Genomic DNA, 19,874 nt, shown 5'->3' with positions numbered 1-19,874 from the left:
TTGTAGGTCTGAAGACATGTAATTAAAAAAAGACATCTCTTTTTAAAATGGCATATCAAAACTTACCTCTCTGAATCCATGACTGTGTGTAACCTGTGTGCTATAGTTAATATTGTGCAGTTATAAAATTCTCTTTTGATAGTGGACTGCACCAAATTATCTGTTTCCATGTCAACAGAAGCTGTTGCTTCATCGAGGACCAGGATCTTTGCCTTTCGTAGCAAAACACGAGCCAGACAGACCAGCTGTCTCTGGCCAATACTGTTAAAAATACAGTTGAGAAGGTCAGGTCAGGCACTTTGAGGAAGGGGAGATGGATGTTTCCTCACTACTTAGCCCCAGACATTGGAGCAGATACCGTTGACATAAAGCTGGAACTAGCATGGAGCCTATCTGTTCTATCGTCCTCAACAACACTGGAGAAACATTTTCTCCTTCTTTTGGAAATTTTGGCAAGTAGTAGCTCAGGTGCAACTTTTAAAGCTAGTCTTGCCCTAAACTTTGATACTCATATCATAATGGGTACTTTGAATAGGCTGGATTGAATGCTGAACCACTTAATGTTCAAAGTAGAAGTTTGGATATTGCTGTATGTTACTGCTGGTGCGTGCCTTCTAGATACTTCTAGATATACCTTCTAGATATATATAAAAAAAAGACCCATCCTAAAAAATCAAGTTAATTGTCAATACATTCCATTTAAATTATGGCCTGCCCCTTTGCTGCTGGAAGTTTCACTATTTGTCTCAGAGTCCTTCTATTTCTAGTATCACTTCTTGTAGATACCTGTGGTGGGATCTACAAAGAAAAAAATAGTTTCTTTGCCTAAGCAAATAAAGCAAATGGTCAAGCTCTCTGCAGTTTTGCCTTTTTTTTTTTTTTTTAGATGAATGGATCCTTTTCTATCTAAATCTGACTTGGTGGTGTACGAAGCCCCTGTCCCTTTGCACCCATTCATGTAATTGAGCTGAAGTCTACCTCCTCTGCTTCCCTTCAGCACAGGCCCTAAGACTTCATACAGAGGCGACCAGCTGGTCGCCTCAAGAAAACCCTTACTACTTGAACAATTCTACACTTAAATTACTAAATTGTAATTTTTGAGCTGATAATTTCTGTAGTAAATTGTCCATAAGGAAAACAGAGTTTTACAAGATCAGTAAATAACTACAACAGCACTTGCTTATTTATATACCTGAGGTTTTCACCACCTTCTGAAATCTCATGAAGGAGCTTCTTTGGGAGCGACTCAACAAAACCCTTTAAGTGACACAGTTCCAGTGCCTCCCACAGTTCAATATCAGAGTGTTTTCCAAGTGGATCCAAGTTTGACTGCAGTGTCCCAGAAAACAAGACGGGGTCCTAAATAATAGCAAAATTTGAGTGCACTGTTCCAACAAAAAACTAAAAGAGCATGCTGCATCCTGACACTAACATTGGAAACTGGCACAAATAACTTTGGAAAAGAAGCTTTGTGAGGGAAATTGTAATGTTTTAAAGTTGATGGATGGAAATACAAAATCATGTTGGGTCTCAGCATGCTAAGCTCTATATTAATATAAAGAGCAACAGATTTCATATGCATACTCTGTGTTACTCATTCAATGGCTAACTAAGGACCTGCTCAGCATCTGGCAACTGAAACAACGTATGAAAATATTAGCATTGTCGGGTTTGTTAAGCACTGGATACTACATTCATGAACGCAATTAAGAAAAATGTGAAAGCCATGGTTTTAAGTGAAATTTTCTTAGTTTCCCTGTAGAAAAGGTCAAGTATTTAGCAATGAGAACAAAAGCAATTATTGCATGAATGTACATTCACTAGTTTCTGTGCACTGAATATGTCAGGGGATGTTTGGAAACATAAATGTAGACTAGAAGATGCCAGGAAAGCACAACTGAGGGTATGAGTTACCTCCAGTACTCCATAATTACTGAATGCTTGTCTCTACAGTCTTAATCAAGTCTGAAACTTTTCTGGGTGCACACAAAAGCCTTTTTCTTAAAAGGCAAAGATAAGTACTATATATATACATATATATATAAGTACATGCGAATAGCTGCACAGATTTATAAACAGAACTGGTGTTTTTAGAGGCAGCAGACATGTAGAGTTAAGTGCAGTCGATGCGTTGTAACCCAATAGGTAGATTGCAAAAGGCCAACAACATTCACTAGCAAGTTACATGCAAGCAGAACAGTGATACCTTTGAGAGCTAAGTGGCCAAAAAGAACTGTTACAATGGTATGAGGTCTTGTGCATATTCTTCAAACAAGCAAACAAAATACAACCTGAAATATCTTGTTAGTAAAAAAAAAGTAATAATAATAATAATAATAAAAGCCACAGTCATCTCTAAAACATGTCTCACCTGTGGAATAATGTTAAGATTTCTGCGTAGGTCATGGAGTCCAATAGTTGAGATATCAATTCCATCTATAATTATTTTGCCTCCAGATCCCTCTAGAATTCTAAATAAGGAATTTGTGAGAGTTGATTTACCAGCTCCTGTTCTTCCAACAATTCCAATCTGAAATGGAAAGATTTCTGATAAAGATTATAACTTTCTATGCTGTGCATTGTATACGAAAAGTGACTAGCAAATTCAGTTTTAACTTCCAGTACAAAACTTCAGTTTCTTTTACCAACAAGCAATATTCTAAGTGGATAAATCTGTTTGAAACTCACTTCCGGAACACCTGACTCACAATCCAGCCTATGCCTGGTTCAGTGGGAAGTGTTTCCTTATCCCTCACCTTCTGTTTAGCATTCCTCAGCTCAGACCAATGACTCAAAACTACCTCATTCCCAAACCAGAGCTGATTAGCACCAATCTGGCAGCATATTTTTCTACATAAATATTCAGCACAGTAGGCAAGAGTTTTAATTTCAAATTTGGATCTTCCTTAAAACTGCCAAATTCAATTGGAAAATCTAATTGTGAATGTGATTATTCATTTTTCTTAGATTAATGCTCTCCTCAGAAGGTTCACATCAGGATCACCTACTCAAGAAAGCATCTTTTCATACAAGCACTGAAACAGCATGGAACCAAATGAGTCGATCTTCCTTTATCTAACTCAACTAAACTGCCTTACTCTAATACTATGTAGCACTGTTGGGCTGCCACTCTCATGAATAGCATCAGTTGCCCATGATGATTTCACTGTCTTCACCACCTCTGCAGCCACTAAGGCTTGGAAAAAGATCTAGAACTGTTCCAGACTAATCTTAAAAACAAGTAACATATCGGCATATAATAAAATAGCATAAGCTCTAGAAGTGTTTTTAACTGTAGTATTTTTCCACTATGCATTTTTTTTTCCAAGCGAATAAAAGTTAAACAAACATTTATCTCAGATTTAAACCATTTTTTCCCAAAATATGGAGGGAGGGACAGGGAATAAAACATCATTTCAGTTTCCTACAGAGATAAGGAGTAGGAGAAGAGTACTTTTCCCTTTTTCATGCGTTATTTCTTTAGTGTCTTGTCTACTTAACATTTCCCCTGTTCAACATAATCTTGCTATATGTAGTATTGGAGTCTCTTCATATGAAATATTTTTGAAGTAGGAAGTTCAGAAACAGACATTTGTACTTTGGATTTTTTTCTTGTTGTATACAATACCTTCTCTTTACTCCGTGTCTGAAAAGAGATGTCATCCAGGGCTAAATCAAGATCCTTCCTGTACTGAGCTTTGTAGTTAACAAACTGTATTATTCCTCTATCAGGCCACCCTACTGGTGGCCTTTTTGATGTTATCCATGGTTCCTGGAATTAAAACCACTGTAATTTCAGTTTATGACAGTAAATGTGTCACAAGTCAATGAAAACAGTAGAAAAATTATATACATCTCTAGAAATCCCAATAGCTTTATGATAGTTCCAATGTGATATAAGGGAAGGAAAAATTTCTTTAACAGATGCTGGGCAGCAACAACATTCCAACTTTTATTTTTTTTTTTTTTTTATCATACGCACTCATTTTAAAGTTTAACTGCATAGTTGCTAATAGTCTATGATCTGTTCCATCATTTGACAGGAATTCAATCTGATGCCTAATTTCCCAGATATTTCAAACATATATTTAATGAGAAACATTTTCTTTTAAGGAGTAAGAGAGAACAGAGGCGTGAACAAAGGTGAAGATGCAGAAACAGGGAAGGGTAAAAGAAAATGAAGACCTAGAAGACAGACTTATTTCTAAGACAGACCAAGGCTCTTATTTCTCCCATATAGGTGCCACTTTCAGAAAAGTACAATAACCAAGGCCAATTGCTTTGAAAAACAAAAGCCTCTCCAGTCATGAGGTGAATAACAGTGAGAGATCTGGAATGTCTCTTCCTTGTCTGTCCCTCTTAAAATGCTCCTTGTGGTTGTACATAGCATAAAACATTGACTTGAGATGCAGTTCCATTAGTCTTACTATAAAATCTACTACTAAGAAGGATGCCAAGAAATTTATTGGTCAAAATAAAAATAATAAAGCTGCTATGACTATAATGTATAATGTGTATTTATTAATACACATTATTACATATATTTATATATATTATATATAATATATATATGTATATATAAAATTATATATATTTTAATTATGTGTTTTTATATTATTAGTGTAATAAAAATATGTGTATTAATGTAAAAAAAACTACAAAGTATGTAATGACAAATTATAATCTGATATTACCATTCACCAATATTAAATTCAATGTAAGGTATTTTGTATGCACACAAATTAAATATTTATTTACCATTCCAATTATAGTGCTCACCTCTTTGTCCATGTTTGCATATTCACAAACTCTTTCAATTGAAACTGCATTGGTCTCGATTTCACATGCTTTACGCACCCAAAAATTGAGACTCTGAATTATCTGGGGAACAAAATTGCATTGTAGAATGTAAAAAAATAACTATACTATAATACAATGTAGTGATTTCAAAATTTAATCCCAATTGAATAATTTCCTAGGCTGGATGCCCAACCACAGAAGCCAGGAAGTATACAGAAAATAGTGGCATGCCAAAGGAATTATCACTTCGAAAATCACTGATCTGAACGTTCCTATGAGTACTTCCTGTCTGCTGTCAGACTGCCCAATGGCTACGGTAATTTTCACTAACATAACAGCTCCAGAGATCTGAAACTATTTCAAGATCAACAGAAAGTGCACAGTAACTGCATAATATGTTGAAAGAAAAATACATATGGCTCATATTGTGGGTACATTATCGCACAATTTCCTAGATAAAGCCAGCAACATGGAGCGAAGAATCTATAGTGGAGATACATATCTGGTCTATTGTGCACGCCAAATTTGTTGTCTTCAAACATGGGGAATACTTCTGCAGACCAAATTGGTACCAATTCTATATAATACAGTAGGTAACAATTCTGTCACCAGATACTCCCAATTCTATAGGAAGAAAAAGTAAGCCAAAAGATGTATTTATTTATTTATTTTAGATTTAACTGTTTTGAGATGCCTTATGTAACTAAATAGAGAATGGTGTCAATTTGGCATCGGGTGAAACACTGCAGTACCTGTCACTGAATAATCTTCTTTATGTCATCATATACTCAGTGATGATAGAGACAGAACAACAGACAACAGAACTCTTGTGAATTGGGCACAATGTGGATGATGGTTAATTTATTCTCTCTCCCTCTCTCTCTCATTTAATATCTGTCAGCTGTGTGTCTGAAGCACTTAAAATAGTGAGAATCTGGACTCCAGTAGGGTCCCAAGCATCATAAGATTAAAGATGCTTAGTTTGAATATATATAATTCTTAAGGTTTATTTTAACTAGCAACTTATCAGTTTACCTTACTACAGGACGAATTCCTAATGTAGCTCTCACATATTATTTTCACAAGCACAGTGCAAAAAGTAAATGATTTTAACAAGCTGTGAAGTAAGCATTCCCACACAATATTCAGTAAGTGAGCAAAAACAAGAAATCAATTATGAAATATATTTGAAAATCACTAGGCTTCTTATTCTTGGTGGTTTAACAACACTTAAAAGTAAGCCATATATAGTTGATTTGATTTTAAAATATTCTTTAATAAATGATTTAATCTAAATTCAGAAATGGAAAAATAATTAATGTGAAGCTTCCCAGAATTAATAGGAAGTAAAGGAAAGCTCTGTTCTGCTCATGGCTTTAGTTTTCCTGTTGCCACTGTATACATTCATCTACTCAACTTCATTGTGTTATTTCCTTTTCATATGCAATGTGACAGCAGGAAAAAAAAAAAAAAAAACACAACAGAACAACAAAACACTTACATTTAGAGCATATGATATTGATAAACCCACTGTAGAAGAACTCACTGTATTTCCAGCCAGTACTACAAACAGTGCAGCAAAGAACACCATTAAATTGCCTAGAAATTCAAGCCTGACAGACAGCCACCTGCAGTAATCAAGGCAAAGGAAAAAAGTGAATTACCTATAGATTTCTTTTAGCAGTGTAGTGAACATACTCAGTCTCTCAACCTGCTTTGGAGAACAGGTAAGTACCACCATTCCCATTTTACAGATGGACTGGGAAGGGAATATGATGTCTACATTGAGTAATACAGCTAAGAAAAGATGCAGTCTCTCCACTAATGGCTAGTGTTCTCTTCACTACTTACATGACTTTCCTACTCTTCTTATCTGGAATAGATTCAGGTATATGAGTGAAAATTAGAAAAGTGAATCTCCTTGCTGATCTCTACCTGGAACTGAATCACAAAAGAGGGAGGTGAACTGCACTTATTTCCTTAAAAACAAGGATTCCACTCTCAGAATCAACTTGCGCTCTAGGTATAGACCAGCTTTCTACCACGTGAACTACTGAAATATAAATTAGATTTGTTCATATTCTTGTAAGAAGCTTGTAGGCTTGTTGTACATAGCAACTGTTACAGTTGCAATGTAGTTAGTACAGTCCATGCCCATGACCTATCAGTAAACTTTTTGTTGTGGTGGTGGTTTTGGAAACATTCTCATCCTAGACAAAACATACATTTTTTATTTTTTTTTTTTTATAAACCTGCTAGTTTCTGGGACATAAAGAAGAAATCATCCTAGCACTTGAACAAAATCTCTGCATTCGTTACAAAGAGTGCTGGATAAATTGCTCTTATCCTTTGTTTTTTTTCAAGTGAGTTTACTCTGACTAAAGGTACCACATAGCTGTGGAATTCTGCATGCAAAGGTCTCAGTCAGAGATGCATAACTGCTGTAAAGTACCTGTTTGAGATGACATTGTTGTAGAAGTAAACTAAATTCTCATACACAACATCATAGTTTTTTCTAATGAATCTCTCCTGGTGGCCAAATGCTCTAATTGTTGATCTTCCTAGGACAGTCGCACTGAAGTGGGAGATGACTGGAGAATGTGACGCTCCTGCTAGACGTCGAATTTGTCGTGAACTTGCTATGTAATATCGCTAACAAAATAGTACAGAAAAAAAAAGATCTTAAGTTGCTACCGTTTCTTTTACATAATTTTGCATTATCTTACAGTATTTGAATTATTTGCCATATTTAGTTCCAGTTCTTTTAAATCTGTTAAATAGTTCCTGTAAATTCTGAATATGAAGAAGTTGAAAATCTCTACATAGGAAAACAAGCTGTGTCTTCAGACACACCAACACTGTAATGACAACATAACTGCAATCTATATTACTGGGCAGACAGACGTAAAAGAACATTATTTCCAAATTCTATAGAAAATGTGCTATACTACAAGAGGTATGTAGCAACCAACTAAAATTTCTATTTTATATTATTTCTTTAATGTAATAATGTCTGTATTTAAATTTCTTAGCAGAGACTGAATCCAGGCACTCTTTTCATTCATTTATATTGTTATTTAAAAAATCTTTAAGGTCTTAATTACATACTGTACTTTAAACATCAAGAAGCAGGAATATAAACATTAGTCTTTCTGAAGCTTTATCTTTTGGCTTCTTAGTAGCATAAGTGACACTTCTGCCAAAAAATATCACATGTAGTTTAGGTATCACTCTATTTTTACATATACTGTCCAGGGTTATTCTTCAGCTTTCAGCTTTCTCTTTAACATATGCTCATTTTTTCAGGTAATCTCATCAATTTCTTACTGGGAGCTACATCAATACTGTATCTTGCTAAGAAAGGAAAAACATAAGAAAAATATAAATTTTTAAAAGCTCACAAGTATTACAGGATATATTCAAGAAGTGTACTCATTTCCTTCTAAGAAGCACGAAGATTTTTTTTTTCTGAAAGCAAGTTCAGATTTATTCTATAGATTTTTTTTTCCACTTAAAGTAATAATCTAAGTCAGTATCCTGATTGCTTTTAACATTTTATGCACAGACATTTAGAAATCCTTATGAAACTTAATGAACTTACTTGGATAGTAAAATACAAGTATCCCAGGGGAATAACTGCCACTATGAATAGTGGTGAGGCGAATGTGATAACTAGAATGGTTCCAATAACATCCAGTGTACAGTTCAGCCAAGTTCGTAAGTAGTAATGGAAACGTACGTCTACTATAAATAAGTCCTGGAACAATGCATAGAAGAATCAAGATTTTATGAGTACACTGCAGACTTCAAGAAACCATCCTTTAAAACCAGAATCAAACTAAAACATCCTCAATAAAAGTTGGTAGGATTTCCCCCCACCCGATTACATACTAATGAAATTTATTCATACATCATTATTTTTTGCCTAAAAGTGAAGTAGACAGAGTACTCGTGTCAGAGAACAGACAGACACAGGGTGCATGAAGTCAAGAAGTGACCGCTCTTGCTATTTTGCTACTTGCTTCTATTTAGCTTATGTAACTGGAAATAAGGCCATGAGTTCAAATCTTAACTCTTCTATGTACTCCTGTTAATAGTTCTGATGTGTACTGAAATATGACTAATCTCTTACTGTATACATTAAAGCTTTTTCAAATCCAGTTTATAACAATATGCTACAAAAAACTAGGGGCTTGACTGAAATCTACATCAACTGATATTTTAGTGTATTACACAACCAGCCTTAGTCTTGTCTAAAAAATACAGCCTTTGACAGCTACTGCACTTGAAGTAATCTGCAATGTGTTGCAACAATCTAATTATGACAAGACTCGGAAGTATTAAAGTCATAGTTATAACATCTGTTTGTGTATTAGAAGTTTCAACTCAAGTCAAAGCTCTACAAAAATTGAAAACATTTACTGTAAGTCTATATACCCCAGAGAATGTGAATTTGATTTATTAATTGTTTTTGGCAATATCATTTGATTCTGATTTGCAATAAAATATCAAACAGCTTATATTATAAATAATAATAAGTAAAAAAAACAACAGATCATGTTTAGGTCTGAAAAACTCGTTACTCTGCAAGAATAGTGTTTGATGAATGGCCTCCTAATGATTGTGGATAAGGTCCATGCAACTTTTGCTAATAATAAGTTTTGCTAATTTTTTTTTAAGAATATAGCCAGAGACAGTTCCACCATTCTTATGCACTGAAGCAGCTTTCAACTGCTAGGCAATGTATTCATTTATTTTGATATCTTTCATTTTTCAACAACACTAACTGGGATTATATGTGTAGTCACTCAAGCTTCATCTTCTTAAAACAGAAAATACATCAGTTTTCCCTTTACCTTTGTGAATCTATTGATGATCTGACCTACAGGATTAGTTTCAAAATGCTGAAGAGGAAGGTGCAATACGCTGTCTAACAGCTGGTGATGTAACTCCTGAGAAGCACAAAGGGAGCCCCTGGTGAGCATATAAGCACCACAGCAAACAAGAAGACCTTGGAAATGGATAAATTAAAAGACAGTATGAATGGTATGTGAGGAAGAGGAAATGGAGATTATTTCCATCCCTGTTTTCTACCATGGTGACCAATCCACACTTCATATCTTAATTTTTTACAATTTGATGTATTTGCATTTTGTTGATACTTCTTACAAAGTGGTAAAATGTATGTCCTTCCTGCAATTATGTCTCAAACAAGCATGCCTCTCTCACTGAGATGCTAGCATAACTTCACTAGGTTACACCTGGATGCTACTGAGCTCACACAAGTATCATAAAATTAAATAGCATTTTCTTCTACATTGCTGTATCTCTCTTCTACTATTCCTCTCCCAGGTTAAACAATTAGACTGTTGCACATAATTCTGTTTATGAAACAACCAGCATTATTTCTTTAGTAATAAAGATGTAAGTAGATCATTGTCAGGAAATGGTGGGAAAATAGTCATAAATGTTCGTGCTTACCTTGTAAGAATCCCAAAAGCCCATAAATACCAAGTTTGTAGTTTTGTGACTGTTTCCATTCTGTGAAATCACTAGCTTTTGCTGTCTCTGCAGTCCAGGTGCTAAGCCACAGATTTTGTCCGATGGCTAGTGCATTTTGTCCTACATAAGCAGCTATGGTCAGCCACATCCATCGCCAGCTGAAGGCTTGGAGATATTTTAAAACAACTGACAGCTTCATCTAAATAATAATAATAAAAAAAAAGGAATTAATGGTAAGAAGAATACAAGGAGTTACTCTTAAAATCAAAACCATTGTTGAAGGCAAATACACATTATACAATGGGAACTGAATACATTAAATTCAGATTAAGTCTACAAAAGTTCTTAATTAAATCTGATAACTAAGGTATGTAAAAGCATACTGTAAAAAGGTTTTGTCTGATTTTGCATTCTGATTTTTAATCATACATATCCTAGGCAACCTTGTTGTGACACTTACCAGTGTCACAAGAAAATCTTTGATATGCAGATACTGTCAAACAAATAAACAAATTAAAAATCACAACCACCACTAACAACAACGAAAACAGGAAATAAACAAACAAACAAAAAACTGAGTATGCAATACCTGTGCAGCTTGTTTAAAGCAAATATTACTCCATTGTTGGAGCTAGAAACTTTAGAATTGACACCATGGGCTATCGTAGCCAAAGGAATTACTCTTATATTACTCTGTGAATTAGTGACAGCAGGACAAAGTTCCCATCCTTAGTATAGATGAGGATTAATGGGGAGAAATTCAGTTAGGCCACTTTAAAGGTTGAACTGATAACAGCAGAAAAATAGTAAATTCTTCGATTTTCTTGCAAGGTCCAGAGGGAAATGAGCTCTGTTTAGCACAAACTCTTCTGTCTTCCTTCTGCAAACTCCTTTTTGTTCTTGTTCTGTTTGTTTGTTTCCCCAGGTGCTTATCTCTAACTCTTCCTGGAAACTCAGTCTTCCTCCACATTCTCATTCTTATTTTAACTTACCTCTTGGTTCCCTGGAACTTTTGATCTTCCCCACATTCTATTTCACTTGTTCTTTTGCCTCTCCCTAGCAACTGGAAAATTTTTTTAATGGGGAATGCAGAAAGTGCAGTTCTAAAATAAAACAATACTGCAGCAGTATTACCATGCAAAATTTCTAGTTGCTGCTCCAGCACACAGATATTTAAACTTCCTAAAGTTGAGACAGATTATTTTCTTAATGGGGATATAAGCTTTTTCAATATTCTTCTTTCTGAAATACATAAATCAGACTGAACCAAGACGTAAAATTAAAATGCAGCCTATAGCAGATAATAAAAATAGGAAATATCAAGCTAAACACTTAAAATCTGGTAAAAAATGTAAGATACATTTTTAAATTAGCAAATTTGTATCTTATTTTAAAAAAAGAGGTCAGGCAAGCTTAACAAGAAACAGAAAAGTGGAACTGAAAAACAATACATATTTTTATGCATAAAAAAAAAACCCTCTCAAACAAAAAAAACTAAAGTTTTTTCTATTACTGATACTTACACCACCAGTAGCAACCTTTTCTTTATTGTTTGTGAGAATTTTCCACTGATCAAAAGAAGAACTGCAAACAAGAAGAACAATGTCAAGTCTTGTGAATCATACAAAGAGTACATCCATTTATGTCTAAGCAGAAATATATACTATGAAATCTTGTATTTTTTTTTTCTTATGGAGATATGGAACTGCCCTCTGATGTTCTATTTTTCTGTTAGAATAACTTTATGGTCAGAAGACAGTACCAGGTGTGGCCTTTTCATTTCTTGTATCGTTACATGTAGGTAAAACTCAGCTTGCCCTGACTGACTCTGCAGCTAGAAATTTAAGATTGTCCTTTTCTGAAGCATGCAACTTGGGTCTCAGTCCTTGTGTAGGCCAAGGAAAAGGTCTTGCTATTTGCCTTATCCATTTCTACTACTTCTGGACCAAGGTGGTTAGGCTTAGGTGACCTGCATTGTCTGAATTTTTAGGTGGAGATGTGCCACTATAGTGCATTACAAATTAATCAAGGAGTTCATCCCCCTGCTTGTGGGATCAGAAGTTTTCTTAAAGGTGGAAAAAGAAAAATTAATGCTACAGGGGAAAAACAAAGAACATAAGCAGCTTGTTAATACATCAGGAAGTCAAGCTACTGTGAGGGAATTGTGGGTGCAACCACAACAGAAACTTCTGAAACTCCCCTTCGCTCCCAGTTAATACGCTTTGATTTACAGAGAGAAGCAGCCCACGAACCAGATCCCTTGAACTCATGTACATCAGTACGTGTAATAATAAAATAATCTAGTACATTAACTATACTTCTTTTGCATACAACTAAACCAGAAGATGAGCTCCAGATACATACTATGTAGTCAACTGCTAAGGGCATTCAGTCTTAACCCATGTTTACACAGTGGAATATCACCACAGCCTTCAGCATAAGCACTTAGGGTTGCTCTGGCATTGTATCAAATAGGCAATGGCTACTGCTTTTTTGTACTTACTGTTTGAGTTTCCTCAATTCTCTTTGTTTCAGACTTCTCTCTAGTTGGCACTCTTCTTTTGAAGAAATCACTGTAACAGCAAAAAATAGAAAAATATTTTCAGTCATTATACCATGAGTGGATGGGTACAGTGAAAGAACTTAGAAATAAAAAGTGGACAAAGTGATGAACAGGCGTATTTTAAATTATGAATTGTGTAAGTCACTTTAATCTTGATACAGCTACTACACTAGACAGAGACATTTATGACCAAATACTAGAACAGCAACATAAAGTAAATCTTCTTCCCAATGTGGAAGAAGTTGGAAAGCATATTTAATATATATATATATTTTGTAATATTATGTATTGAGTGTACATGGCAAGGTTTCAGTAACAGCGGAGCTGAAGAGGTGGCCTCTGTGAGCAGAGCCCAGCAGCTGCCCCATGTCAGACCAGGGGCAGTTCCAGCCAGCTCCTAAAGGGACCCATCAGTGGCGAGAGCTGAGCTGGGGAGTAATGCTGGGTAGGCCTCTGGGACAGCAGATTTAATGAAGGGGAAAATAAACTGCTGCCCAACAGCAGCTGGGTGAGAGAGGAGAACCAGCCCTGCAGCACCCGGGGTCACTGCAGAAGGAGGGCAGGAGACGCTCCAGGCATGGAACAGAAGTTCCCCTGTGGCCTGTGGAGAGGCCCCTGGTGGAGCAGGCTGTCCCCCTGCAGCCCATGGGTCCCACATGGAGCAGATCTCCACGCTGCAGCCCATGGAGGAGCCCCCAGTGGAGCAGGTGGATGTGGCCTGCAGGAGGCTGCAGCCTCCTGCTCTTTTCATTTGAGGAGGCGAAGTGAGAGAGCAGTTGTGGTGGACCTCAGCTGCGTAGCAGGGTAAAACCACCATACACTATAGTTTGCTTGACTGTATGAAAGGAGAAACTCAGAAACAGCAGTACTTAAGAAATACTGTCTAAACCTTCATAAAGGAAGCACTATTCTGTATTTTCTGCTATGGTATCTTCACTGAAGCAGAAGTAACTATACTAGCAGACAAACTTTGCAGAGTCCCTTTGGAATTCTGTTCTTACTGAAAATACAATTTTATAACTCCCTACAATATTAATACTAGTGTTTATCTCAAAATAGTCTGGCATCTTAGCTGGAAAACTGAACTCTCTGTTCTTTGTGTGTTAATTACATGAAACAACACTTTTTCAGAAATTGATTTTCTTTTTCTTTTTTCATACTTAATGTAATTTAAGTCAACAGACCTTTTAAGACAGTTATGATTTCTACATCCATCTATCCTGCTGCATGTACCTCTGTTGTATAATTTTGTATCACAACACACTGTGTATTGTTTCTCCTCCTTGTTACCTCGGCTCCCCTTCCCTTGAGTCATTACTCATCCTTCATGAATAATGCATGTTCCCTCACACCATGAGCCCTACAGCTAACTCAAGACTGTCCTTTTGCAAGTTTGTGGTTCTGTTTTTCCCCTCCTCCACATAAACCCCCAGCAAATATTTGAGAGTGCTTGCTTCAGTGTAGGGCCTGAATTAATAAGTTCACCTGACTGTGCTGTGTGCTACAAATTCAAATTAGAGTCACTACGTTAAATGGAAAGCAGCACTACAACCATCTGCAGGCACTTATCTGTTAAGAGTCTTCTTCCGTATTATGTGGAGATGTATTCTCTCAAAATTAAATATTCACAATTCATCTCCTTCTAAAGTACGTGACGAAATCAAGTCAAACAGTCTGCATTGAATATGTACCTATTTCTTTTCCACAGCTCAATGAAGAGCACACATGAAACAGCTCAGGTAAAGAAGTGAGTCCCAATCCAAGCAGATAGTTCGTAGGTATGCTTTTTCAAGGTACTATGCCATTTTTGTTTAGTTTGCTGGAAGTATCTTTTAAGAGTACAAACAGCTTCGTTTATTTTTTATCCTACAGATGGACAGTATTCTCCTATGCCTTCTGCCATGATTACAGCAGTCTAAGGTGAAGGAAATGTGAAGCATCCAATATAAAGGATATACTTGAGGAATTTGAAATGTCCATTTGTTATTTATTGAATAATAAAACCTCAACAGAATCAAGTAACTTTCTAAGTTACTTGTCCATGAGTACGTAGATTAGAAAACAGCTGCGTAAGGCAGCTTGATCGTACATACTTTAGCTGAAAGAGTAAAACATTCGATGTCAGTGCACTGAAGCCTGAATTTTATTTTAGTTTATAATCAAAATGTAGATGGGAATGCTCTACATTTTCCAGAAATTGTAAGGAAGGAGAGGAGGAATATTTTCGGAAGCTTGAATGAAAAGGAAAAATACTAAATAAACACAGTACACAAGTTTTCTCACCTTCCTTTGGGGTTGTCGCTTCACTTCTATTCTCTGCACCAAAGACTTGAATAAGCTCAACAAAATTAGCCTTCTTTGATATGAGTTCCCAGTAGGTCCCCATTTCACTTATTTTGCCCTCTTCCATCACTATTATAAGATCAGCATGAGGCAGGAGCATTAGGTTGTGTGTCACCAATACACGAGTCTGAAACACAGGATTTTCTATTTCAGCATATAAAAACAAAGCATGTATTAAAAGTCGGCATTTTATGCTGGAATGATCAGTTGGAAGTTTTCTGGGATTTTGCTTATTTGTCTACTTTATTACGGTTGTTCATTGCCTGCTTTACTACATTTCTCCTTAAATTGCCAACTGCAACATCAAACTGTTTATGCTTACAGCTATTTGATATTACTTGTACTTAACTGTTTCTTAATGTTTGTCTTCTGTTCAGGGGTGGTTTAGATTAGATCATAAAGAGAAGAGGTAGTTGTATATGACAGTACAGTAGTTTAACAGTCTTACCATTAAATCTGCCTAGAAGTCTACCATTACTAGAGTTCTTTCTTCTGCCAGATACCTATCACCTACAGAGCACGTAAATTAGGAAAAGGAAGAAAGGAGAGACGGAAGTGAAATACATTTACTTCATAGTAAGTAAACTATTAATAAGTAAGTTCATAATAATACATGTGTTTTGCAGGCATCAGCAGGATTAATCTGCACTAACTCATAGCACTGAAGAGAGAATATTTTACTGTCCATCTTACCTTCCCACATTAACAGATCTTACATGGGAGGACTTATTCCCTTTGATTCCACTTTCCCTTTGGGAATTTCCTCAGTCAACAAGAAGCCCTTCTTTCTACAACTTACACTGGCTATAACTTATTTATGGCAGTGAAGCATCAAGAGTGACCACAAAGGGCTCTACCCTGCCTTGTATATGCACATCACAGCACTCCTCAATAGCTGCCAGCAAAGGAGAAATGACCAAGTATTACATGACTTTTTCAGACTTCGAGGTCAGGCCAGCTCTCAGTCTTGTTTTCTGCCTGCACTATGGCCATCTGATAGGCTTTAAACTGGTAGATTCAGCTGTGCTTTTTATTTAGCCTCTTTATTCAGAATATTTTTCAACAACACATTAGGAAAAAGATGAACTTTTGCAGAATGACTGAGACATTATGTCTGTTGCATTGTACAAAGCAGTTCACCCCCAAATTGAAAAGCGGCCTCCCTACTTTACCTTGTTTTTTAAGAGGCCTGAAGGCCCAATTAGCTTCTCAAAAAGATGTTTCCCAACATGTACATCTACAGCAGATAGGGGGTCATCCAGAAGATACAAGTCAGCATTGCTGTACACAGCTCTAGCAAGACTCACTCTCTGTTTCTGCCCTCCACTTATATTGACTCCCTAAGGAAAAAAAAAAAAAAAAAAAACACATTTTAATACAAAATACTACACAAGACCAGCATATCATAGTCAATTTCATCATGGTATTTTTCAGGTAACCAAAGTAAATTTTCTAATATTTATAAAAATAGAAAAGTTACAAGTTGGATTTTTAAGTAATTAGAGCAAAGTTTGCCCCTTGTTGATTAACTTCTCATTTCAAAATGGGCAATTACAATGCACCGTGGAAAATTAACTATTACTTACAGGCATACGGGCAATACTAATATTAATATTAATTATACTTCAAATTCTCACCCTTTCTCCGATCTCTGTTTGATCTCCCTTCGGTAACTGTTCCAAATCTGGCAGTAAAGCACAAGACTCTAAAACAAGCTCGTAGTATGACCTATTTAGATTTGCGCCGAAGAGAATATTTTCCTGTAAACTGTTATTTTGAATCCAAGCTTGCTGAGCAACGTATGCCACTGAACCCTAAATTAAAAGAATTGGAAACATTTTTTACTTGGTCTTTCTGAGCACCAAAAATAGCATTTTAATATAATCTTGCTATTCTAGCTTTATCTCAAAATAACAGGACATTACTTCCGTAATTTGAACATTAATAAAGCGGTAAAATTTTGACTAATAAAAAACAATTGGTTTAATATTCCTGTACAACAGCTTGCTGATAATTACTATAACAGCACATACTTCAAATAAAACTGACAGAGCTGGGACATGCATTGAGTGAAGTCGTTCAGTGAAAGATCTCAGTGACAAACAGTGACATCTTTTAAAGGTAATACTTACATACCTAATGTAGAGCCATTTTGCTGCATGTATCGACATACGGTTTGACTGTATTTTTACCTAACTTTCTGTGGAATATATAAACCCCTAAAAATTAAGATTACAGGATAGCAATGATCACCAGAAATGCTCCTAGATCTTTTCTTACATAAGTTGTATGTCCTGTAAAAATGGATGAAAAGATAAAATGGCACTTCCAAAAGCAGTTTTCCTTATTTTCTGGTGAGTAGGTCGGGGTGGAGTATGGAGGGACAGACAGACAATCTTACTCTTCTCTGAACTGTTCCTTCAAGTTTCTCCATTTCTCCGAGAATAGCAGAAAGAAAAGATGACTTTCCAGATCCAACCTGTCCCACAACAGCAACTAAAGAGCCTTCAGGAATGCTGACACTCAAGCTGGAAATATTGAGGAAGAAATTAGTTATCCTCTTTGTAAACACTGCATCATGTATGGGTTGTAGTCTTTGTAAGAAAGAAATACTCTATTTTACCCTCAGGACAATGAGAAATCAGTATTTCAGTTTGCATGGCTTTTAAATATATACCCTTCAGCAACATGCAATAATGACTTTAAGAATAAATTTGCTGATCTGCAGATTGAGAGGTTGTTGTTTTCATCTGGTCACAATATAATCAAATGGGAGAATGTCTAACCAGTACACACATTTACTTGTCTCAGGCCTGTAGTTTCCTTTTTACCTTGTTCTGACAACCAACAGCTAGACTTCTCATGTAGAACCTAGTGTATGCAACGTGTGAAAAATATCTGAGTAAAAAAGGCTGCTCTTCATCCTCCACAAATTTTGCTGTCAAAACATGTACAACCTAATCTCATAAACTTTTGCATACATAGAGAGCCACTTCCTCTACCTGTACTCCAGCTATCTGGATCTAAGCATGTTCTAAACCAAAGGCCCTATGGTAAAATAAGCATAGCCCCCCTTCAGATTAAAGTTTGAAGCATAGATAAGGTTGAGAAAGACCGTACACAGAGACTATACCAGGCTTTAATGACATCTGCTGAAACCAGCTTATGCCTGGAAATTATACTGCAGGCTCTGGCAAGTGATCCCCTCTATCCCTGAGATGAACAGAGTAGACAGCATGGTGAGAGGGTTAGATTGGGTGGGTGGTAACCGCTTCAGCTGCCCTAGTAAAATTGAACAGAGCTTATCAAGTAGGTTCTTCATTCTACTCCAGGGCATGATTATTCCGTTTTCTTACTAACACTGCAATGAATTCATTGTGTAGCAGCTTAAAAATATGTGAATTTATACCTAAAAAATACCTCATTAAGAAATGACAAACAAAAAAGGAGTGTTTTCAGGCAAGAGAGACCACTGTAAGAAAAGCAAACTTTGTTCTTTCCAAAGAAACTTAAACCTTCCTTGTGCAAACTGAAGTGTGAAACAATAGGAGTGCTATGTTGCAGAATCATATGCTATGTGGTTCCTCTTAGAGCATGAGGGAGTCCAGGTCAGATTTGACTTTCCAGAGCACACTGATCACATGGGATACTCTGCAAATAACAGTGTATGTTCTTTCTGGTGTCTTCATCATGAACTAGTCCTAACCCTGAAAATCTTTATAGATGTCACACTCTGCTGAAAGAGCTCATAAAAAGTAATGAATAAATATCTTACTTTTTTAAGATTGGCAGGCCATTTTTCTCCCAGCGGAAAGAAGCACCAATAAACCCAACAGCATGATCTGTTGTAGTAAAGGAAAAAGAACACAGTTGCTAATCCATCCCCTCAGTTGAGGTTCTTAATGATCACCCATTTAAACTAATGAGCAATTAAAAATGAGTAACTGCAGCTTACTTCCACTGTAGCTTGTATTAACATCCTCAGGGTTAAGATCCTCAGCACACAGAAAATCCTCTAAACGTCTCAGAGAAACCTTGGTCTGCAAGATGAATATACAGCACAACCTGTGCTACCTAAATTCTTAAATAATACTTAAAAACAAAAACAAAAAACAATCAAACAAAAAATAAACTAACAAAAAAAAAACTCTGGACAGTAGGAAAAGATATATTCCTTGTCCTAATTAAAGGTAGACAAAAATTGGTGTTCAGGGTAAATGAAGCCATAAGCAAGTGTTCACCTCCCTCTCCCCCAGGATCTACGCTGCCAGGTAACTATAAAATAACAGAGCATGCTTGACCTATTCAGTGTTAAAATATACAGTTAATCCTTGAATGGCTAGTTCTTCTGATTAGATTGTTTTCAAACACAGTATTTTACTGTGAGTGCAAACGTACTGTGACATAAAATGAGCTGAATTTACACTTTTGCTAATTTTATAAGCTAATAGAACTCAACCTTAGGAAAAGACAAGTTTTTGATCTTACAGTATGCTGACCATAAATGAAGTCACATCAGGATGAGTACCTGTTCACAGTGCTACCCATCCTTACAAAAAGCTGGGTTGTAAAAAAGCTGTGACAGAGTACATTCATGGGCAGCTCCTATAATGTACCTCTAATAAAGCCTTAAAAGCTAACAATTCCCAATCCATATAATATCCCT

At 36.0% G+C, this 19,874-nt stretch overlaps 1 protein-coding gene across 5 annotated transcripts in view; it reads right to left on the bottom strand.

Moving 5' to 3' along the window:
• The window catches only part of LOC311437023 (multidrug resistance-associated protein 1-like), a 40,695-nt gene that overhangs the window by 3,674 nt on the left and 17,147 nt on the right, over window positions 1-19,874 (bottom strand). For all 5 annotated transcript variants that reach the window (XM_084519718.1, XM_084519716.1, XM_084519717.1 and 2 more), the window contains 18 exons: window positions 19,164-19,248; window positions 18,984-19,050; window positions 17,610-17,736; window positions 16,846-17,022; window positions 16,381-16,548; window positions 15,149-15,335; window positions 12,806-12,875; window positions 11,826-11,886; window positions 10,282-10,501; window positions 9,657-9,811; window positions 8,402-8,557; window positions 7,253-7,452; window positions 6,302-6,428; window positions 4,780-4,881; window positions 3,629-3,772; window positions 2,372-2,530; window positions 1,193-1,359; window positions 67-261 (listed from right to left, as the gene is read on the bottom strand). In XM_084519718.1, coding sequence (XP_084375844.1) covers window positions 67-261; window positions 1,193-1,359; window positions 2,372-2,530; window positions 3,629-3,772; window positions 4,780-4,881; window positions 6,302-6,428; window positions 7,253-7,452; window positions 8,402-8,557; window positions 9,657-9,811; window positions 10,282-10,501; window positions 11,826-11,886; window positions 12,806-12,875; window positions 15,149-15,335; window positions 16,381-16,548; window positions 16,846-17,022; window positions 17,610-17,736; window positions 18,984-19,050; window positions 19,164-19,248 — 2,567 coding nt within the window. The remainder of the gene's footprint in view (window positions 1-66; window positions 262-1,192; window positions 1,360-2,371; window positions 2,531-3,628; window positions 3,773-4,779; window positions 4,882-6,301; window positions 6,429-7,252; window positions 7,453-8,401; window positions 8,558-9,656; window positions 9,812-10,281; window positions 10,502-11,825; window positions 11,887-12,805; window positions 12,876-15,148; window positions 15,336-16,380; window positions 16,549-16,845; window positions 17,023-17,609; window positions 17,737-18,983; window positions 19,051-19,163; window positions 19,249-19,874) is intronic.

The sequence above is a fragment of the Aythya ferina genome (genome assembly GCF_964211825.1).
Source record: "Aythya ferina genome assembly, chromosome: 1".
NCBI lineage: Eukaryota > Metazoa > Chordata > Aves > Anseriformes > Anatidae > Aythya > Aythya ferina.
Note: the sequence above shows the minus strand (reverse complement) of the source record. Positions and strands in the feature narration are given on the sequence as shown.